Here is a 24,500-nt window from a genome sequence, read left to right as displayed (position 1 = left end):
CTTGTGAATGTTGACCTGTTTAAAGGTCTTGCTCACATCGGCTACGGAGAGCGTGATCACACAGTCTTTCGGAACAGCTGGTGCTCTCATGCATGCTTCAGTTTTGAAGCGACTGTGCTTCCCTTTGTAGTCCGTAATAGTTTGCAAGCCCTGCCACATCTGACGAACGTCAGTGCCGGAGTAGTAGGATTCAATCTTAATCCTGTATTGACACTTTGCCTCTTTGATGGTTCGTCTAAGGCCATAGCGGGATTTCTTATAAACGTCCGGATTAGTGTCCCACTCCTTGAAAGCCGCAGCTCTAGACTTTATCTCAGTGCGGATGTTGCCTGTAATCCATGGCTTCTGGTTGGGATATGTATGTACAGTCACTGTGGGGACGACGTCGTCAATGCACTTAATGATGAAGCCAGTGACTGAGGGGGGTATACTCCTCAATGCCATTGGATGAATCACGGAACATATTCCAGTCTGTGTTTGCAAAACAGTTCTGTAGCGTAGCAACCACGTCATCTGACCACTTCCGTATTGAGAGAATCACTGCTACTTCCTGCTTTAGTTTTTGCTTCAGGAGGATAGAATTATAGTCAGATTTGACAAATGGAGGGCGAGGGAGAGCTTTGTATGCATCTCTGTGTGTGGAGTAAAGGTGGTCTAGAGTTTTTTCCTCTGGTTGCACATGTGACATGCTGGTAGAAATTATGTAAAATTGATTTTAGTTTGCCTGCATTAAAGTCCCCGGCCACTAGGAGCGCCACTTCTGGATGGGCATTTTCTTTTGCTTATGGCCTTAAAACAGCTCGTTATGTGCGGTCTTAGTGCCAGCATCGGTTTGTGGTGGTAAATAGACGGCTATGAACAATATAGATGAGAACTCTCTTGGTAGTGTGATCTACAGCTCATCATGAGGTACTCTACCTCAGGTGAGCAATACCTTGAGACTTCTTTAATATTAAACATTGTGCATCAGCTGTTATTGACAAATAGACACACACCCCTGCCCCTCGTCTTACCACACGTAGCTGCTCTGTCCTGCCGATGCACAGAAAACCAGGACAACTCTATATTATCCATGTCGTCGTTCAGCCACGACTCGGTGAAACATAAGATATTACATTTTTTAATGTCCCATTGGTAGGATAGTCTCGGCCGTTCATCCAGTTTGTTTTCCAGTGATTGCACATTGGCCAATAGAACCAATGGTAGTGGTGATTTTCTCACTCGCCTACGAATCCTAACAAGGCATCCCAACCTTCTCCCTCTGTATCTCCGCCTTTTCTTCCCGCAAATGACAGGGATTTGGGCCGGGTCTCCGGAGAGCAGTATATAATTTACGTCGGACTCATTTGCCCAGTTCAAGGTGGATAATCGCTGTTCTGATGTCCAGAAGCTCTTTTCAGTCATAAGAGACCATAGCGTCAACTTTATGTTCAAAATAAGTTACAAACAATGTGAAAAAGCAAACAGAATAGCACAGTTGGTTAGGAGCCTGTAAAACGGCAGCCATCCCCTCTGGCGCCATTACTATATTGTGATCACTACATCCGATGGATATGGATACTGCTTTAAAGCAAATTTCTGCAGCATTAGTAAAGATGTGATCAATACATGTTGATGATTTCATTCCTACCCTGGTAGGTTGATTGATAACCTGAACGAGGTTGCAGTTACTAGTTACAGTGTGAAGTTTTCTCTTGAGTGGGCAGCCTAATGAAAGCCAGTCAATATTTAAAATCACCCAGAAATTATACCTTCTATCGATATCACATACATTATCAATCATTTCACATGTTATCCAGATATGGACTATTAGCGCTTGGTGGTCTATAGCAGCTTCCCACAAGAATGGGATTCAGGTGAGACAGATGAACCTGTAGATCATGACTATAAAGCGCTACACCTCCACCATTGGCATTTCTGTCTTTTCTGTAGATGTTATAACCATGTGTTGCTACTACTGTATCATCAAAGGTATTATCTAAGTGAGTTTCAGAGATTGTCAGAATATGAATGTCATCTGTTACTAGTAAAAAATGTATTTCATGAACCTTGTTTCTTAAGCTACATATGTTCACATGGGCAATTTATTTTAAACTTTTCTGTGATACTTGATAGTTTTCATTGCTTTACTGGGAAGCTTAGCAGAAGTAAACATGCTCATATTATTTATGTTAGTGCAGGGTGTGCTGCACACAGTGGACGTCCTACTAGGGCACACCACCTCAGTGCTAACAGTTTAACTCTGGTTCATAATGATTACTGCATACAATATATGTAGGATGAGCAGAGACATTCAGGTCAGTTAAGAGCGACATAAATTAGGTTACTTACATTGTGTCTACCAATGCACAAGGGATAATGTACATTTGCTGAAGCATTATGACAACTCAGTGACACAATGGTAGGGATTAACTGAGCTGTGCTTGGGTCATTGAACACAGCAATCAGTATGTATTATGAATAAGAGGTATTTTTTGGCATAAACCTAAAGGTGTTTTCATAGTTTCAGTATTTGACATGTACGTGATGAAGTAACTACAGATTATGATGTCTTTACTACATTTTGTCATCCATCCATTTATCCATCCATCCTACCAGAGGGATAATGCCTTGCTGGTCCTTCTGGTCCTGCTTGCCCATCATGGTGTAGCTCTTCCCAGATCCAGTCTGGCCATATGCAAAGATACACACGTTGTAGCCCTCAAAGGCATGCAGCAACATCTCCTCTCCAATATCTTTGTACACCTGCTTCTGTGAATGGTAGTTGATGTCGTCCGGCTGCAGAGAGAGAGAGAGAAAGAAAGAGAGAGAGAGAGAGAAACAGAGAGAGAGAGAGAGAGCAAGAGAGGTTAGAGAAACAGAGAGAGAGAGAGCAAGAGAGGAGAGAGAAACAGAGAGAGAGAGCAAGAGAGGTTAGAGAAACAGAGAGAGAGAGAGAGAGAGAGAGAGAAACAGAGCGAGAGAGAGCAAGAGAGGAGAGAGAATGAGAGAAACAGAGAGAGAGAGCAAGAGAGGTTAGAGAAACAGAGAGAGAGAGCAAGAGAGGAGAGAGAAACAGAGAGAGAGAGCAAGAGGAGAGAGAAACAGAGAGAGAGAGCAAGAGAGGTTAGAGAAACAGAGAGAGAGAGAGAGCAAGAGGGGAGAGAGAAACAGAGAGAGAGAGCAAGAGAGGAGAGAGAAACAGAGAGAGAGAGAGCAAGAGAGGTTAGAGAAACAGAGAGAGAGAGAGAGCAAGAGAGGTTAGAGAAACAGAGAGAGAGAGAGCAAGAGAGGAGAGAGAAACAGAGAGAGAGCAAGAGAGGAGAGAGAAACAGAGAGAGAGCAAGAGAGGAGAGAGAAAGAGAGAGAGAGAGAGAGAGCAAGAGAGGTTAGAGAAACAGAGAGAGAGAGAGAGCAAGAGGGGAGAGAGAAACAGAGAGAGAGAGCAAGAGAGGAGAGAGAAACAGAGAGAGAGAGAGAGAGCAAGAGAGGTTAGAGAAACAGAGAGAGAGAGAGAGCAAGAGAGGAGAGAGAAACAGAGAGAGAGCAAGAGAGGAGAGAGAAACAGAGACAGAGAGCAAGAGAGGAGAGAGAAACAGAGACAGAGAGCAAGAGAGGAGAGAGAGACAGAGAGAGAGAGAGAGAGCAAGAGGTTAGAGAAACAGAGAGAGAGAGAGAGCAAGAGAGGAGAGAGAAACAGAGAGAGCAAGAGAGGAGAGAGAAACAGAGAGAGAGCAAGAGAGGAGAGAGAAACAGAGAGAGAGAGAGAGAGAGCAAGAGAGGTTAGAGAAACAGAGAGAGAGAGAGAGAGCAAGAGGGGAGAGAGAAACAGAGAGAGAGAGCAAGAGAGGAGAGAGAAACAGAGAGAGAGAGAGAGAGAGAGAGAGCAAGAGAGGTTAGAGAAACAGAGAGAGAGAGCGAGCAAGAGAGGTTAGAGAAACAGAGAGAGAGCAAGAGAGGAGAGAGAAACAGAGAGAGAGCAAGAGAGGAGAGAGAGAGAGAGAGAGAGAGAGAGAGAGAGCAAGAGAGGAGAGAGAAACAGAGAGAGAGAGAGAGCAAGAGAGGAGAGAAACAGAGAGAGAGAGACAAGAGGTTAGAGAAACAGAGAGAGAGAGCAAGAGCAAGGAGGTTAGAGAAACAGAGAGAGAGAAACAAGAGAGAGCAAGAGAGGAGAGAGAAACAGAGAGAGAGCAAGAGAGAGAGAGCAAGAGAGGAGAGAGAAACAGAGAGAGAGAGAGCAAGAGGTTAGAGAAACAGAGAGAGAGAGAGAGCAAGAGAGGAGAGAGAAACAGAGAGAGCAAGAGAGGTTAGAGAAACAGAGAGAGAGAGAGCAAGAGGGGAGAGAGAAACAGAGAGAGAGAGAGAGAGAGCAAGAGAGGTTAGAGAAACAGAGAGAGAGAGAGAGCAAGAGAGGTTAGAGAAACAGAGAGAGAGAGCAAGAGAGGTTAGAGAAACAGAGAGAGAGAGAGAGCAAGAGAGGAGAGAGAAACAGAGAGAGAGAGAGCAAGAGAGGAGAGAGAAACAGAGAGAGAGAGAGAGCAAGAGAGGAGAGAGAAACAGAGAGAGAGAGAGCAAGAGAGGAGAGAGAAACAGAGAGAGAGAGAGCAAGAGAGGTTAGAGAAACAGAGAGAGAGAGAGAGCAAGAGAGGTTAGAGAAACAGAGAGAGAGAGAGAGAGAGCAAGAGAGGAGAGAGAAACAGAGAAAGAGCAAGAGAGGAGAGAGAAACAGAGAGAGAGAGAGAGAGGAGAGAGAGACAGAGAGAGAGAGCAAGAGAGAGAAACAGAGACAGAGCAAGAGAGGAGAGAGAGACAGAGAGAGAGAGAGAGAGAGAGCAAGAGAGGAGAGAGAAACAGAGAGAGAGAGAGAGAGGAGAGAGAGACAGAGAGAGAGAGCAAGAGAGAGAAACAGAGACAGAGCAAGAGAGGAGAGAGAGACAGAGAGAGAGCAAGAGAGGAGAGAGAGACAGAGAGAGAGAGAGAGAGAGCAAGAGAGGAGAGAGAAACAGAGAGAGAGAGAGAGAGGAGAGAGAGACAGAGAGAGAGAGCAAGAGAGAGAAACAGAGACAGAGCAAGAGAGGAGAGAGAAACAGAGAGAGAGAGCAAGAGAGGAGAGAGAAACAGAGAGAGAGAGCAAGAGAGAGAAACAGAGACAGAGAGAGAGAGGAGAGAGAAACAGAGAGAGAGAGCAAGAGAGAGAAACAGAGACAGAGCAAGAGAGGAGAGAGAGACAGAGAGAGAGAGCAAGAGAGAGAAACAGAGAGAGAGAGCAAGAGAGGAGAGAGAGACAGAGAGAGAGAGCAAGAGAGGAGAGAGAGACAGTGAGAGAGAGATTGGGCGAGAGCGCAAGAAGAGAGAGAGTGAGAGAGAAGAGCGAAAGGGATTGAGGTTTAATACACCTTTATTAAGCCATTACAGAGTAAATACTGTCCTCATGACTTGCATGATCTTTAAATGCACGACATTCAAGTCTCTAGTGTGGTACTTGTGTGGCAAAACTCACCGTGGTATGTGACCAGTAGGAGTAGTCGAAGTTGAAGCTCTTGTTCTCCTTCGGCTGTTTGGGGTTTAGGATCGCTGAAAGGACAGACAGGAAGGAAACAAAGGTTAGAAGTATCCAAACCAAACCCAGAAATCTACACCAAGTAAACTATTGTGATACACTGTATATGGCAGACCAGATATATAATATATTTGGCTGACTACATACAGAAGGTACAATTAGTGGAAAATGCATTGTCATCATTTCAGGAAGAATTGTGGAGCTGGTGGAATCTGAAAATAGGCCAAGCGTTTGTGGAAAACTGAGCAAGTCTGTCTCTGTGAAAGCTTTAATGGCCAAGGCACAGAAGCAGAGAAAGCACCTGGCAGCAGCTGGTGTCTGTGGCCCTTAGAGGTAATGCAGCGATTAGGTTCATCTGAGCCTGACTGATACAGCCGCATCATCAGTGGTGTCTGACCAATCATGATGTCACTTATGTCATAGACTGGGGAATGAACAGTTGATTGCATAGTAACTAATTACAGAGAATCTTTGATAAAAACTATCAGTCTTCAGTTAATGATAGTAAAGACGCGACAGTACCAGGCCAAAGATTGTGGGAATGAGGTCATAAACAGACCCGCCGACAGGCACAAAGCAGAGGAACAAGACACACCCACACACACATCAGCTGACTCAGTGTCTCAGCTCAGACAGAAACAACGAGGCCTATTGGACCCTCTGGCTCGAGGGATAAGACGCTCTAGAGGTCCACACACAGACACACACGGTTCTGACTGGACCCTTTGTTTCACTTCCTATGGAGATGTGTTACATGCCCCACTGCCCACCGTCGCATTGCTTTCAAGCGTGTATTTTACATGTATTTTAAAACCATATACAATGTCATATCGTCAATGTCTGATGAAAATCTCTTCTCTCCAAAACAGAAGCTTTTCTTGACCACATTTTCCCATGAATGAGCATAAAAATATGAAACTTCAGAATGATTATTTATTTATCTAGGCAAGTCAGTTAAGAACAAATTCTTATTTACAACGACAGCTTAAGAACAGTGGGTTAACTGCCTTGATCAGGGACAGAACAACAAATTTTTAACTTGTCAACTTGGGGATTTGATTTAGCAACCTTTCGGTTACTAGCCCAACGCTCTAACCACAAGGCTACCATCTTGGTCCTTGGTTCGAGAGTCATGAAACGTTCAGAGTACATTGGGGGAGTTACTGCTCTCAACAAATTTAAAACATTTCAAATGTAATGGCAAAAAAGGAGTTACAAGATTTTTCATCAGACCGCAACAATATGAGATTGTCTCCTGAAGGCCCAATCTAAATCAGACCATAATAGTAAATATTTCATCAAACTGTATTTATTATTGTCAAGAACATATTTGCCTGGAGTTATCAGACTGGAAAATGATGTATATCACAATGGAAGGCCTTTCAAGGATTTGTCACGCCCTGATCTGATTCGCCTGTCCCTGTGCTTATCTCCACCCCCCTCCAGGTGTCGCCCATCTTCCCATTATCCCCTGGGTACTTATACCGGTGTTTTCTGTTTGTCTGTTGCCAGTTTGTCTTGTTTGTTCAAGTCAACCAGTGGTTTGTCTCAGCTCCTGCTTTTCCCCAGTCTCTCTTAGTCTCGCCCTCCTGGTTGTGACCCTTGCCTGTCCTGACTCTGAGCCTGCCTGCCGTCCTGTCCTTTGCCCCTACTCTGGAGTACTGACCTCTGCCTGACCTGACCCTGGGCCTGCCTGCCGTCCTGTGCCTTTGCCCCTACTCTGGAGTACCGACCTCTGCCTGACCTGACCCTGGGCCTGCCTGCCGTCCTGTGCCTTTGCCCCTACTCTGGAGTACCGACCTCTGCCTGACCTGACCCTGGGCCTGCCTGCCGTCCTGTGCCTTTGCCCCTACTCTGGAGTACCGACCTCTGCCTGACCTGACCCTGGGCCTGCCTGCCGTCCTGTGCCTTTGCCCCTACTCTGGAGTACCGACCTCACTTGATAGGATTCATCAATACATATTCCAGAGATCACTATAGAACGTTGGCTTCATTGGCTACTATAACAATGGCACACTAGGCATAAAACCAGCATTTCCCCTACCAGTACTTAGCCAATCACTGCCTTCATCAGGTGACCCCAACTAAAATATTTTAGATTTGACATACAATACATTACCAAAAGTATGTGGAACCTGCTTGTCGAACATCTCATACCAGAATCATGGGCATTAATATGGAGTTGGTCCCCCCTTTGCTGCTATAACAGCCTCCACTCATCTGGGAAGGCTTTCCACTAGATGTTGGAACATTGCTGCGGGGTCATGCTTCCATTCAACCACAAAAGCATTAGTGAGGTCAGGCACTGATGTTCGACGATTAGGCCTGGCTCGCAGTCAGTCGGGATTCCAATTCATCCCTAAGGTGTTCAATGGGGTTGAGGTCAGGGCTCTGTGCACGCCAGTCATGTTCGTCCACACCGAACTCAAAAAACATTTCTGTATGGACCTCGCTTTGTGCACGGGGGCATTGTCATGCAGAAACAGGAAAGGGCTTTCCCCAAACTGTTGGATTCACAGAATCATCCAGAATGTCATTGTATGCTGTAGCGTTAAGATTTCCCTTCACTGGAACTAAGGGGCCTAGCCCGAACCATGAAACACAGCCCCAGATCATTATTTCTCCTCCACCAAACTTTACAGTTGACACTATGCATTGGGGCAGGTAGCGTTCTCCTGACATCCGCCAAACGGTGAAGTGTGATTCATCACTCCAGACAATGCGTTTCCACTGCTCCAGAGTTCAATAGCGGCGAGCTTTAGACAACTCCAGCTGACGCTTGGCATTGCACATGGTGATCTTAGGCTTGTGTGCAGCTGAGCTGTTGTTGCTTTTAGAAGTTTCCACTTCACAATAACACCACTTACAGTTGACCGGGGCAATTCTAGCAGGGCAGAAATTTGACAAACTGACTTGTTGGAAAGGTGGCATTCTATGACGGTGCCATGTTGAAAGTCACTGAGCTCTTCAGTAAGGCCATTCTACTGCCAATGTTTGTCTATGGAGATTGCATGGCAATGTGCTTGATTTTATACACCTGTCAGCAATGGGTGGGGCTGAAATAGCCGAATCCACTAATTTGAAGGGGTATTCACATTCATCTGTATACAGTGCATTCGGAAAGTATTCAGACCCCTTGACCTTTTCCACATTTTGTTACATTACAGTCTTATTCTAAAATTGATTAATTGAAATCATTTTCTCAATCAATCTACACACAATACCCCACAATGACAAAGCAAAAACAGTTTGTTTACATATTTTTTTTTTTTGGGGGGTATTTACACCCCTTTTTCTCCCCAGTTTTCGATCTTGTCTCATCGCTGCAACTCCCCAACGAGCTTGGGAGAGGCAAAGGTGGAGTAATGCATCCTCTGAAACATGACCCGCCAAGTAAAGACCCACCGGCAAAACCCTCCCTAACCCGGACGACGCTGGACCAATTGTCGCAGTCCTATGGGACTCCCAGCCATGGCCGTTTCTAGCACAGCCCGGGAATGAACCCGGTCTGTAGTAACGCCCCTAGCACTGCGATGAGGGGCCTTAGACCGCTGCACTACTCAGGAGGCCCTCGAAAACAGGTTTTTAGAAATGTTTGCAAATGTTTTAAACATAAAAAATGTCAAACTGATTTCCAACAGAAATACCTTATTTCCATAAGTATTCAGACCCTTTGCTATGAGACACGAAATTGAGCTCAGGTGCATCCTGTTTCCAATTATCATCCTTGAGATGTTTCTACACCTGTGGTACATTCAATTGATTGGACATGATTTGGAAAGGGACACACCTGTCTATATAAGGGTCTACAGGTGACAGTGCATGTCAGAGCAAAAACCAAGCCATGAGGTTGAAGGAATTGTCCGTAGAGCTCAGAGACAGGATTGTGTAAAGGCACAGATCTGGGGAAGGGTACCAATAAATTTCTGCAGCAAGAACACAGTGACCTCCATCATTCTTAAATGAAGAAGATTGGAACCACCAAGACTCTTCCTAGAGCTGGCCGCCCAGCCAAATTGAGCAATCGGGGGAGAAGGGCCTTGGTCAGGAGGCGACCAAGAACCCGATGGTCACTCTGACAGAGCATTTATGGTAGAGTGGCCAGACGGAAGCCACTCCTCAGTAAAAGGCCCATGACAGCCCGCTTGGAGTTTGCCAAAAGGCACCTAAAGGACTCTCACACCATGAGAAACAAGATTCTCTGGTCTGGTGAAACCAAGCCTGAATGTCAAGATTCACGTCTGGGGGAAACCAGGCACTGCTCATCACCTGGCCAATAACATCCCTATGGTGAAGCATGGTGGTGGCAGCATCATGCTGTGGGGATGTTTTTCAGCGGCAGGGACTGGGAGATGAGTGAGGACTGAGGGAAAGTTGAACGGAGCAAAGTGTAGAGAGATCCTTGATGAAAACCTGCTCCAGAGCACTCAGATTGGGCGTAGGTTCACCTTCCAACAGAACAACAACCCTAAGCACACAGCCAAGACAACGCAGGAGTGGCTTCGGGACAAGTCTCTGAATGTCCTTGAGTGGCCCAACTAGAGCACAGACCTGAACCCGATCAAACTTCAATGAAGAGACCTGAAAATAGCTATGCAGTGACACTCCCCATCCAACCTGGCAGAGCTTCAAAGGATCTGTAGAGAAGAATGGGAGAAACTCCCCAAATAAAGGTGTGCCAAGCTTGTAGCGTCATACCCAAGAAGACTCAAAGCTGTAATCGCTGCCAAAGGTTCTTCAACAAAGTACTGAGTAATGGGTCTGAATACTTATGATGATATCCGTTTTTAAATTTTTTATACATTTGCAACAAAAAAATCCTATTTTTTATCATGTTATTCAATTACTACCATGCAACTGCAACAAAGATAACTCAGACGTGCAAGTGCCTTTTGCATTTTCTTACAATACTAGAAATGTCTTAAAACACCAAATATCCAATGCTCACTTGTGGTGTTCCCTGTCATCTGGATGATGCACTTGCTCTCCTTCCCGATCTCTCGAGAGTTGAAGGGACGGACCCGGACTGCCACTTTCACTGAAGCCCCCGCCATGCTTCCTGTCAGTGGGGGGCGACGTGTTTATAGAGGAGTTCAGTGAGGAGGGGAGGGGCTTGTCACCAGGTAGACACCTGACACCTGTGAAGAGGGATGTCATGGTGAGATAAAATCAGATCTTCATTCAGAGCTTCAACTACATTGTAATGCCATCATCTAACATAAAAACGGGTAACAACTTTACATAACCTGCGTGGTTGCATTGTGATGCAGTTATAGTGCATTGAAAGACTTCATGAGGACATGGCATCTTATAATGATCCTGACTAAATGCCAGCCAGTCACCTTGTTTTTAGTAGCACTGTATGGTTGTAAAGTCTAGGCACATATATTTCCCTTATGAATTGACTGCTAGATGACATGCAGTGTTTCTTATTCTGGAAGACTCACATGACATGTTGTCATTGTCTACTTATTGCACACAGAATGAAGTTCTCCTAAATCTATTTTTGACTACCACAAACGTAGACTAGGCAGCCCTACATGCTGCGTCATTCGCCACCTCCTCAATGAATTCGGATGACCCACATCATCACCTGCACTTCATGAATCAATGTATCGGTACAGTTGATTTGCCTACGATACATCATGCCATCATCACAATGTAGACCCTCCTTCTTACTTTTTTTTCTTTAGTCGGGATAATTCAAAACCTAAAATTAAAATATTCTCAATAAATTGCGTCATTTTAGTCGACTATAAACTAGTACATGCTGGGGTAAACATTCTAATCTAGGCTATCTAAAATTAAAATGGCTGCTTTCATCGTAGAGGACATCATTTCTTATTTTTCTCCATCCTCGACGGACCTACTTACAATGGGCGCGTCTACAACGCTGCAGCTGACAATGCCGACTTTACTGCACCTGCCTGAAGAGTCATAGCCTATGGGTAATAATATGTAGCCTAACTGGGGCCTGGGTCTGTTGTCCTATATTGACAAAAAATGTACCACCCATTACAAAATGGGTTGGCTTGTTACGTTTCATGAATTCGTTGATTCTACAGACAGCAATATCCACTCCGCGCAGCAGCTAAAAATCTCAGTCATATCATTTTATGTGCACACTGTAAAACAGAGCATCATAAAACCTACGGCCCGCAAAAATAATGTAATAAATACATAAATTACATAATTGACATGGATATTAAAGTGACAAATGTTAGTATGCAGCAACCTAGTTCGTGTTTTTTTGTTTACACTTGAAAAGACCCAACATTCATAATGTAAATATTGTTATCTCCACCATCTAGCGCTGCCGCACCTCAAAGCAAACGCACTGTCGAAGCAATTTAATATAGGCCATCACTCAATTTACTGCTAGGCTATTCGCCCACTGTAGAAATCAATGTCATTGAATTCCTCCAGACATAAATTAATCCCTGCAACACATTAACAAATTCATGATTATAAAATTTAGTTGGACTGTGGATCTGATCAAATTAAAGAAGCTATTGAAAAGATGATTCTATACATTTAAAAACTATTGTTTCACAATGTCTAATTATGTGGATGCCAATCTTCCTCAAAATAACAACACATTTAGTTTGCATTATCCAAATAATCCAGACTTCATGCATAAACAAGGCGCAGTGCTCTTTTAAAATCCTTGTTTACTGCCCCAAGATAAGGAAGAAGAGCCTCAAAATGGCCAATCCAAACAGACAACCATGAGGAACAACAACACCGTTGGTTCCCCACTGCGTCAACCCAAGACCGTGATCAGAAACAACATCTCATCTGAAAAGAACAAAACCTCAAATTGTCTTACCAAACCACCTCGAATTCAACAACCGCAGTGGGTTCCTCCTTGATATTTTTCCTTCCGTTAATATCAGCTAACAGCCTCCTCAGTGTATCCATGCAGGGAGTATCCGCTTCGAGCAACAGAGAGAAACGGAGAGAGCTAGACCACCCCAGTCAGGGCTATGGCTGGGTGGGTTCTAACAACAGGGCCTGGTACACAGTGGTGCGTCACTCGGTCTGCCAGCCAAGGGTAGGGGAGTGAACGGGGAGGAGAGAGAGAAGGGGGCTAGACTGGATTAATGCAGGAGGAGTGCTCAGAGAGAGAGAGAGAACGTCCTATACGGTAGGTCCAAAAAAATGGTGCTGATGATGATGTCAATGATGACATCATCAGCAGCATCATCGGAGTGGAGCAGGTAGAGAACAGTGAAGCAGCGCAGAGAAGGAGGGGGGAGCAGGGAAAGGAATGGGAGGGGTAGGAGGAGAAGACCAGGTTGAGGGCGGAGGCATGCAGGTACCAATGGGAAGCCCCCATTATACAAAGCACAGATAATTTCAGGTGGTGCAGATCTCATTGGTTTCTCACTGAGCTAAACAATAGATAGTAAGGTTGTAATTCTATACCTACAGTACTACAACAGAAATGTATCCACTGGCTGTCCAATGAATGAAGTCTTTGTTGTTCAAGTTCAAGTATTTAGCTGTGTGGGCAATGGTTAACAATATAGGCTATTGTTTCTCATAAATATGGTTTCTTTATCTAGTGACCGCAACACATCTATGTTATTATACTGGACTGTAACGCTATTACAGAGTAGAGAGCAGAGATATGTTAATACATCTTCATAGAAGTAAGCATGTATTGTATTGTGTTTGACATTTTCATGAATGATCTATGTGAAGGAAACATATTATACTTGAATGGGATTTTCCTCCCTCCAAGATATTCCACGTAAACTCTTTCATCAAATCATTTCACAAAGTAATCCATTTGAATGAACAGGATCCAACCTTGATCACATACCCTGTCAGAGCCTGGTCATAGAGAGGAGCTGAGGAAGGTCATATAAACTCATTGTTTGGACCCCATCTGCTGGACAGCTGTCACTATTACATAAAGCCAACATACACTGAGTGTACCAAACATTAGGAACACCTTCCTAAGGTGCAAAGGACCTTGTGAAGATGCTGGAGGGAACAGGTACAAAAGTATCTATATCCACAGTAAAAGAGTCCTATATCGACATAACCTGAAAGGCCGCTCAGCAAGGAAGAAGCCACTGCTCCAAAACCGCCATAAAAAAGCCAGACTACGGTTTAAAACTGCACATGGGGACAAAGATTGTACTTTTTGGAGAAATGTCCTCTGGTCTGATGAAACAAAAATAGAACTGTTTGGACATAATGACCATCATTATGTTTGGAGGAAAAAGGGGGAGGCTTGCAAGCTGAAGAACACCATCCCAACCATGTAGCACGGGGTTGGCAGCATCATGTTGTTGGTGTGCTTTGCTGCAGGAGGGACTGGTGCACTTCACAAAATAGACGCCATCACGAGGAAGGAAAATTATGTGGATATAGTGACCCCAAGCATACTTCCAAAGTTGTGGCATAATGGCTTAAGGACAACAATGTCAAGGTGTTGGAGTGGCCATGACAAAGCCCTGACCTCATTCCTATAGAAAATTTGTGGGCAGAACTGAAAAAGCTTGTGCGAGCAAGGAGGCCGACAAACCTGACTCAGTTACACCTGACAGTTACATCTGTCAGGAGGAATGGTTCAAAATTCACCTTATTGTGGGAAGCTTGTGGAAGACTACTCGGAACGTTTGACTCAAGTTAAACAATTTAAAGGTAATGCTACCAAATACTAATTGAGTGCATGTAAACTTCTGACCCATTGGGAGTGTAATGAAAGAAATAAAAGCTGAAATAAATAATTCACTCTGCTATTATTCTGACATTTCACATTCTTAAAATAAAGTGGTGATCCTAACTGACCTAAAACAGGGATTTTACTAGGATTAAATGTCAGGAATTGTGAAAACTGAGTTGAAATATATTTGGCTAAGGTGTATGTAAACTTCAGACTTCAACTGTACTACAGTATATCTCCGATGTATTTATCTCAATTCACACTTGTGATGGCTGCAACTTCAAATTCAAGCCCTAAATTTCTCTCTCCTCAGACACAATACCCTGTTTCTTGTAGATACAATTGCATCTCTTGGGGAAACACCTATTTTCATGTACCAGCAGAGTAAGAAAACTTTGAATCTTGGTTAACCCGGAACTAAAATATGGCGTAATTTGGTCAGATGCTTGGTACCATTAATGTTCACGTAGTCTGTCTATGAGATATTAGAAAATGTCAGACTCTTGTTTCATTTTCAGTATGTCTGTATTAGTGTAACATGTTATCATAATTTTATTGTCTTTGTAGATATTGACATTCTGTATACTGGCTCTCAAAAGGCCTTGAATGTACCCCCTGGCACAGCACCCATCTCTTTCAATGAAAGAGCATGGTTAGGACTCTGTGTGTATTTGTGTGCATGTATGTGTGTTGTATGAGTTACAGGAGAAAGAGAGGGATAATTATTGAATTGAGACAAAGTGAATGTTTGAAATTTGAGAAATATGGACTTTTACACTCCCTCTTAATACCCCATACAGCCAAAATATGTTCAACAGGAAAACAAAACCAGTGTCCTACCTCTTTGACATGACCCACTTGTCTAACTACTGGGGAAACGATGGTCAACAAGCCAGACTGTTAAGTCTACAGTATCCTCGTGAACACTACTTTATGAGAAAACCGCCCATCCTAACAGGGTGAAATATGTTTCAGACACCACCACCCAGGACCAGTGTCTGGGTCATTTGCCCTGAGGGAATGTCTTGCTATTCTTGCTGAGAAGGTAAAGAAGAAGGTCCTAAATGAATTAACCATGTTTATGTCTATTAGCTGATTACTTTGAGGATTGCTTCTAATTCTCGAAATAAATCAGCTAAATTTACAACCAGCTTTGGACCAGTTTCAGGCTTTCAGGCTTACTGTCCCTGCACCATCAGTAGCAAGTTTTCAAATCATATCAAATGGTAGTGGTCACATACACATGGTTAGCAGATGTAAATGCTAGTGTAGCAAAATGCTTGTGCTTCGAGTTCCGACAGTGCAGTAATATCTAACAAGTAATCTAACAATTCCACAACAACTACCCAATACACCCAATTTCGTATCGTCTGAGATTCCCAAAGATTGAAAGCAGCCACGGTCATCCCCCTCTTCAAAGGGGGAGACACTCTAGACCCAAAACGCTACAGACCTATATCTATCCTACCCTGCCTTTCTAAGGTCTTCGAAAGCCAAGTTAACAAACAGATTATTGACCATTTCGAATCCCACTGTACCTTCTCCGCTATGCAATCTGTATTTCAGAGCTGGTCATGGGTGCACCTCAGCCACACTCAAGGCCATCGATAAGAGACAATAAATACTGTGCAGCCATATTCATCGACCTGGCCAAGGCTTTCGACTCTGTCAATCACAACATTCTTATCGGCAGACTCAACAGCCTTGGTTTCTCAAATGATTGCCTCGCCTGTTTCACCAACTACTTATCTGATAGAGTTCAGTGTGTCAAATCGGAGGGCCTGTTGTCCGGACCTCTGGCAGTCTCTATGGGGGTGCCACAGGGTTCAATTCTCGGGCCGACTCTCTTCTCTGTATACATCAATGATGTCGCTCTTGCTGCTTGTGATTCTATGATCCACCTCTACGCAGACGGCACCATTCTGTATACTTCTGGCCCTTCTTTGGACACTGTGTTAACTAACCTCCAGACGAGCTTCAATGCCATAACTCTCCTTCCGTGGCCTCCAACTGCTCTTAAATTCAAGTAAAACTAAATGCATGCTCTTCAACCGTTTGCAGCCCGCACCCGCCCGCCCGTCCAGCGTCACTACTCTGGACGGTTCTGACTTAGAATATGTGGACAACTACAAATACCTAGGTGTCTGGTTAGACTGAAAACTCTCCTTCCAGACTCACATTAAACATCTCCAATCCAAAATTAAATCTAGAATCGGCTTCTTATTTTGCAACAAAGCATCCTTCACTCATGCTGCCAAACATACCCTCGTAAAACTGACCATCCTACCGATCCTCGACTTCGGCGATGTCATTTACGAAATAGCCTCCAACACTCTACTCAACAAATTGAATGCAGTCTATAACAGTGCCATCTGTTTTGTCACCAAAGCCCCATATACTACCCACCACTGCGATCTGTACGCTCTCGTTGGCTGGCCCTCGCTTCTTACTCGTCGCCAAACCCACTGGCTCCAGGTCATCTACAAGTCTTTGCTAGGTAAAGCCCCGCCTTATCTCAGCTCACTGGTCACCATAGCAGCACCCACCCGTAGCACACGCTCCAGCAGGGATATCTCCCTGGTCACCCCCAAAGTGAACGAACTGCAAAAATCACAGAAGCTAGAGACACATATCTCCCTCACTAGCTTTAAGCACCAGCTGTCAGAGCAGGTCACAGATCACTGCACCTGTACATAGCCCATCTGTAAATAGCTCATCCAATCTACCTCATCCCCATACTATATTTATTTATCTCTCTTCTTTGCACTCCAGTATCTCTACTTGCACATTCATCTTCTGCACATCTGCCATTCCAGTGTTTAATTGCTATATTGTAATTACTTCGCCACCATAGCCTATTTATTGCCTTAACTCCCTTATCTTACCTCCTTTGCACACAATATACAGTGCCTTGCGAAAGTATTCGGCCCCCTTGAACTTTCGACCTTTTGCCACATTTCAGGCTTCAAACATAAAGATATAAAACTGTATTTTTTGTGAAGAATCAACAACAAGTGGGACACAATCATGAAGTGGAACGACATTTATTGGATATTTCAAACTTTTTTAACAAATCAAAACTGAAAAATTGGGTGTGCAAAATTATTCAGCCCCTTTACTTTCAGTGCAGCAAACGCTCTCCAGAAGTTCAGTGAGGATCTCTGAATGATCCAATGTTGACCTAAATGACTAATGATGATAAATACAATCCACCTGTGTGTAATCAAGTCTCCGTATAAATGCACCTGCACTGTGATAGTCTCAGAGGTCCGTTAAAAGCGCAGAGAGCATCATGAAGAACAAGGAACACACCAGGCAGGTCCGAGATACTGTTGTGAAGAAGTTTAAAGTCGGATTTGTATACAAAAGGATTTTCCAAGCTTTAAACATCCCAAGGAGCACTGTGCAAGCGATAATATTGAAATGGAAGGAGTATCAGACCACTGCAAATCTACCAAGATCTGGCCGTCCCTCTAAACTTTCAGCTCATACAAGGAGAAGACTGATCAGAGATGCAGCCAAGAGGCCCATGATCACTCTGGATGAACTGCAGAGATCTACAGCTGAGGTGGGAGACTCTGTCCATAGGACAACAATCAGTCGTATATTGCACAAATCTGGCCTTTATGGAAGAGTGGCAAGAAGAAAGACATTTCTTAAAGATATCCATAAAAAGTGTCGTTTAAAGTTTGCCACAAGCCACCTGGGAGACACACCAAACATGTGGAAGAAGGTGCTCTGGTCAGATGAAACCAAAATTGAACTTTTTGGCAACAATGCAAAACGTTATGTTTGGCGTAAAAGCAACACAGCTCATCACCCTGAACACACCATCCCCACTGTCAAACATGGTGGTGGCAGCATCATGGTTTGGGCCTGCTTTTCTTCAGCAGGGACAGGGAAGATGGTTAAAATTGATGGGAAGATGGATGGAGCCAAATACAGGACCATTCTGGAAGAAAACCTGATGGAGTCTGCAAAAGACCTGAGACTGGGACGGAGATTTGTCTTCCAACAAGACAATGATCCAAAACATAAAGCAAAATCTTCAATGGAATGGTTCAAAAATAAACATATCCAGGTGTTAGAATGGCCAAGTCAAAGTCCAGACCTGAATTCAATCGAGAATCTGTGGAAAGAACTGAAAACTGCTGTTCACAAATGCTCTCCATCCAACCTCACTGAGCTCGAGCTGTTTTGCAAGGAGGAATGTGAAAAAATGTCAGTCTCTCGATGTGCAAAACTGATAGAGACATACCCCAAGCGACTTACAGCTGTAATCGCAGCAAAAGGTGGCGCTACAAAGTATTAACTTAAGGGGGCTGAATAATTTTGCACGCCCAATTTTTCAGTTTTTGATTTGTTAAAAAGTTTGAAATATCCAATAAATGTCGTTCCACTTCATGATTGTGTCCCACTTGTTGTTGATTCTTCACAAAAAAATACAGTTTTATATCTTTATGTTTGAAGCCTGAAATGTGGCAAAAGGTCGCAAAGTTCAAGGGGGCCGAATACTTTCTTAAGGCACTGTATATAGACTTTTTTTCTACTGAATTATTGACTGTATGTCTGTTTATTCCATGTGTAACTCTGTGTTGTTATATGTGTAGAACTGTTTTGCTTTATATTGGCCAGATTGCAGTTGTAAATGAGAACTTGTTCTCAACTAGCCTACCTGGTTAAGTAAAAGGTGAAATAAATATAAAATAAAAAATACACACAAATCTAAAGAGATGGAATAAGAATATTTACATATAAATATATAGATGAGCGATGGCCGAGCGGCATAGGCAAGATGCAATAGACGGTATAAAATACAGTACACACATATGAGATGAGTATGTAAGATACGTATGTAAACATTATTAAAGTGACTAGTGACAGTCTTTGTCTCCCTCTAGAGGCTGGAGGAGCCTTGGAGTCACCACAAGGAGGTGTCAGGGTACCTATGGAAGGCACTACAAGTCCTTACACCATGGCAACCCTGCGTCCCTACAAGCTGTGGGTATTGATCATGTTCCGGCCTCAATTAGAAAAGGGGGCCGTCTTACATAGCTAAACCAAAGGGAACGTTACAAACTACAGGCCACTAAGTACCCTGGTTTAAATGAAGATATGGATTTACAAACTACAGGCTACTAAGTACCCTGGTTTAAATGAAGATATGGATTTCTCACCTTTCCTGTCAGGTCGTGATAGTTCCCTTTGCTGACATCTAGTGGACATATTGCTCTATTGCCCTCAGCTATGTTTAGACTGTTGTGGTCCTTGTTTGCTGTGATCGAGTACAGTACTATCAAATAGATGGCTCTCCTATTCTTACCACTTTGCCCAGTCATATTCAAGGTTAGAACTATCTTTCTAGGGGTTATGATGCTTCTAGCTAAGAGTTGCATTTTTGATAACATATCTACAGTATTTCACTTTTTAATGTGTATAGTTTTGCTGACTAGGTGTTGTCCAATGAATTATGTAACCACTCCCTCTTCAAGTCAGGGTTGATTGGAAAAAGCTGTTCAAAAGAGGATATTGTACAGTCGTGGCCAAAAGTTTTGAGAATGACACAAATATGAATTTTCACAAAGTCTGCTGCCTCAGTTTGTATGATGGCAATTTGCATATACTCCAGAATGTTATGAAGAGGGATCAGATGAATTGCAATTAATAGCAAAGTCCCTCTTTGCCATGCGAATGAACTGAATCTCAAAAAAACATTTCCACTGCATTTTAGCCCTGCCACAAAAGGACCAGTTGACATCATGTCAGTGATTCTCTCATTAACACAGGTGTGAGTGTTGACAAGGACAAGGCTGGAGATCACTCTGTCATGCTGATTGAGTTCGAATAACAGACTGGAAGCTTCAAAAGGAGGGTGGTGCTTGGAATCATTGTTCTTCCTCTGTCAACCATGGTTACCTGCAAGGAAACACGTGCTATCATCATTGCTTTGCACAAAAAGGGCTTCACAGGCAAGGATATTACTGCCAGTAAGATTGCACTTAAATCAATCGTTTATCGGATCATCAAGAGCTTCAAGGAGAGCGGTTCAATTGTTGTGAAGAAGGCTTCAGGGAGCTCAAGAAAGTCCAGCAAGTGCCAGGACCGTCTCCTAAAGTTGATTCAGCTGCGGGGTCGGGGCATCACCAGTACAGAGCTTGCTCAGGAATGGCAGCAGGCAGGTGTGAGTGCATCTGCACGCACAGTGAGTCGAAGACTTTTGGAGGATGGCCTGGTGTCAAGAAGGGCAGCAAAGAAGCCACTTCTCTCCAGGAAAAACGTCAGGGACAGACTGATATTCTGCAAAAGGTACAGGGATTGGACTGCTAAAGACTGGGGTAAAGTAATTTCCTCTGATGAATCCCCTTTCCCATTGTTTGGGGCATCTGGAAAAAAGCTTGTCCGGAGAAGACAAGGTGAGCGCCACCATCAGCCCTGTGTCATGCCAACAGTAAAGCATCCTGAGACCATTCATGTGTGGGTTTGCTTCTCAGCCAAGGGAGTGGGCTCACTCACAATTTTGCCTAAGAACACAGGCATGAATAAAGAATGGTACCAACACATCCTCCGAGAGCAACTTCTTCCAACCATCCAGGAACAGTTTGGTGACGAGCAATGCCTTTTCCAGCATGATGGAGCACCTTGCCAAAAGGCACAAAACATCAATATTTTGGGTCCATGGACAGGAAACTCCCCAGACCTTAATCCCATTGAGAACTTGTGGTCAATCCTCAAGAGGCGGGTGAACAAACAAAAACTCACAAATTCTGACAAACTCCAGGCATTGATTATGCAAGACTGGGCTGCCATCAGTCAGGATATGGCCCAGAAGTTAATTGACAGCATGCCAGGGCGGATTGCAGAGGACTTGAAAAAGAAGGGTCAACACTACAAATATTGACTCTTTGCATCAACTTCATGTAATTGCCAATAAAAGCCTTTGACACTTATGAAATGCTTGTAATTATACTTCAGTATACCATAGTAACATCTGACAAAAATATCTGAAGACACTGAAGCAGCAAACTTTGTGAAAATGAATATTTGTGTCATTCTCAAAACTTTTGGCCACGACTGTAGTATCATAACTTTGTACTTATTCCCTGACAAAGGCAGAGCAGCCGAAATGCTTCAGAGTTTTTAAACTTTGTTTCCATTCAACATGCCATACAAATAAAGGCATTTTAATTAATTATATGAAGAGTGCCTTGGTCCTCCTCTCTTTTTGAGAACTAATGGGTGATTTAATCTTTTCTACCTGTTCAACACTAATAAGGTTTAACCCAAAGGCCGGCAGATGCCAATATTTAGTCATTTCAGCTCACCGTTCAAACGTATTGTATGAGAAACATTTGTATCCCTCATGGACCGGTTGTACCTAAAACACTATCCATTCAGGCAGCATAGGATTCGATTTCCTCTTTAACTGTTTTTATGTTGAGAAGATGGAAAAACGGGGGAAATATGCGTACTTTTGTTATGAAGTACAATTTTCTTCAATGGGCTGAGAGAGGCTGGACTGACGGCTTGTACCTGTTTTAAGGCAGGTCCTCACCAGACACGTCGCCTATGGGCACAAAACCACTGTCGCTGGACCAGACAGGACTGGCAAAAAGTGTTCTTCACTGACGAGTCGCGGTTTTGTCTCACCAGGGGTGATGGTCGGATTTGCGTTTATCGTCAAAGGAATGAGCATTACACCGAGGCCTGTACTCTGGAGCGGGATCAATTAATCTCACAAATCAATCTCACACAAATTATCAATGAACCTACCAGGTACCTCCCCAAAGCCTTAAACACGGGCACCCTCATAGATATCATCCTAACCAACTTCCCCTCTAAATACACCTCTGCTGTCTTCAACCAAGATCTCAGCGATCACTGCCTCATTGCCTGCATCCGTAGATATAGCCCTTGGTTCTCCCCAGACCTGACTGCCCTTAACCAACACAAAAACATCCTATGGCGTTCTGCATTAGCATCGAACAGCCCCCGTGATATGCAGCTGTTCAGGGAAGCTAGAAACCATTATACACAGGCAGTTAGAAAAGCCAAGGCTAGCTTTTTCAAGCAGAAATTTACTTCCTGCAACACTAACTCAAAAAAGTTCTGGGACACTGTAAAGTCCATGGAGAATAAGAACATCTCCTCCCAGCTGCCCACTGCACTGAAGATAGGAAACACTGTCACCAATGATAAATCCACCATAATTGAGAATTTCAATAAGTATTTTTCTACGGCTGGCCATGCTTTCCACCTGGCTACTCCTACCCCGGACAACAGCACTGCACCCCCAACAGCAACTCGCCCAAGCCTTCCCCATTTCTCCTTCTCCCAAATCCATTCAGCTGATGTTCTGAAAGAGCTGCAAAATCTGGACCCCTACAAATCAGCCGGGCTAGACAATCTGGACCCTTTCTTTCTAAAATTATCTGCCGAAATTGTTGCCACCCCTATTACTAGCCTGTTCAACCTCTCTTTCGTGTCGTCTGAGATTCCCAAAGATTGGAAAGCAGCTGCGGTCATCCCCCCCTCTTCAAAGGGGGGACACTCTTGACCCAAACTGCTACAGACCTATATCTATCCTACCGTGCCTTTCTAAGGTCTTGAAAGCCAAGTCAACAAACAGATTACCGACCATTTCGAATCTCACCATACCTTCTCTGCTATGCAATCTGGTTTCAGAGCTGGTCATGGGTGCACCTCAGCCACGCTCAAGGTCCTAAACGATATCTTAACCGCCATCGATAAGAAACATTACTGTGCAGCCGTATTCATTGATCTGGCCAAGGCTTTCGACTCTGTCAATCACCACATCCTCATCGGCAGACTCGACAGCCTTGGTTTCTCAAATAATTGCCTCGCCTGGTTCACCAACTACTTCTCTGATAGAGTTCAGTGTGTCAAATCGGAGGGTCTGCTGTCCGGACCTCTGGCAGTCTCTATGGGGGTGCCACAGGGTTCAATTCTTGGACCGACTCTCTTCTCTGTATACATCAATGAGGTCGCTCTTGCTGCTGGTGAATCCCTGATCCACCTCTACGCAGACGACACCATTCTGTATACTTCCGGCCCTTCTTTGGACACTGTGTTAACAACCCTCCAGGCAAGCTTCAATGCCATACAACTCTCCTTCCGTGGCCTCCAATTGCTCTTAAATACAAGTAAAACTAAATGCATGCTCTTCAACCGATCGCTACCTGCACCTACCAGCCTGTCCAACATCACTACTCTGGACGGCTCTGACTTAGAATACGTGGACAACTACAAATACTTAGGTGTCTGGTTAGACTGTAAACTCTCCTTCCAGACCCATATCAAACATCTCCAATCCAAAGTTAAATCTAGAATTGGCTTCCTATTTCGCAACAAAGCATCCTTCACTCATGCTGCCAAACATACCCTTGTAAAACTGACCATCCTACCAGTCCTCGACTTTGGCGATGTCATTTACAAAATAGCCTCCAATACCCTACTCAACAAATTGGATGCAGTCTATCACAGTGCAATCCGTTTTATCACCAAAGCCCCATATACTACCCACCATTGCGACCTGTACGCTCTCGTTGGCTGGCCCTCGCTTCATACTCGTCGCCAAACCCACTGGCTCCATGTCATCTACAAGACCCTGCTAGGTAAAGTCCCCCTTATCTCAGCTCGCTGGTCACCATAGCATCTCCCACCTGTAGCACACGCTCCAGCAGGTATATCTCTCTAGTCACCCCCAAAACCAATTCTTTCTTTGGCCGCCTCTCCTTCCAGTTCTCTGCTGCCAATGACTGGAACGAACTACAAAAATCTCTGAAACTGGAAACACTTATCTCCCTCACTAGCTTTAAGCACCAACTGTCAGAGCAGCTCACAGATTACTGCACCTGTACATAGCCCACCTATAATTTAGCCCAAACAACTACCTCTTTCCCAACTGTATTTAATTTTTATTTATTTATTTATTTTGCTCCTTTGCACCCCATTATTTTTATTTCTACTTTGCACATTCTTCCATTGCAAAACTACCATTCCAGTGTTTTACTTGCTATATTGTATTTACTTTGCCACCATGGCCTTTTTTGCCTTTACCTCCCTTCTCACCTCATTTGCTCACATTGTATATAGACTTGTTTATACTGTATTATTGACTGTATGTTTGTTTTACTCCATGTGTAACTCTGTGTCGTTGTATCTGTCGAACTGCTTTGCTTTATCTTGGCCAGGTCGCAATTGTAAATGAGAACTTGTTCTCAACTTGCCTACCTGGTTAAATAAAGGTAAAATAAAAATAAA

The 24,500-nt window shown here is 43.9% G+C and overlaps 1 protein-coding gene across 1 annotated transcript in view; it reads right to left on the bottom strand.

The window, feature by feature from the left end:
- Positions 1 to 12,671, bottom strand: part of kif1ab (kinesin family member 1Ab) — a 44,787-nt gene extending 32,116 nt beyond the window's left edge. The window contains 4 exon segments of the mRNA XM_042307863.1: positions 2,596 to 2,778; positions 5,480 to 5,553; positions 10,488 to 10,677; positions 12,369 to 12,671. Of these exon segments, the coding sequence (XP_042163797.1) occupies positions 2,596 to 2,778; positions 5,480 to 5,553; positions 10,488 to 10,593 (363 nt within the window). The 5' untranslated portion in view covers positions 10,594 to 10,677; positions 12,369 to 12,671.
- Positions 12,672 to 24,500: the final 11,829 nt, after the last annotated feature.

Source organism: Oncorhynchus tshawytscha, linkage group LG28 (assembly GCF_018296145.1).
Source record: "Oncorhynchus tshawytscha isolate Ot180627B linkage group LG28, Otsh_v2.0, whole genome shotgun sequence".
In the NCBI taxonomy this organism is placed as follows: domain Eukaryota; kingdom Metazoa; phylum Chordata; class Actinopteri; order Salmoniformes; family Salmonidae; genus Oncorhynchus; species Oncorhynchus tshawytscha.
This window is presented reverse-complemented; position numbering and strand designations above follow the sequence as displayed.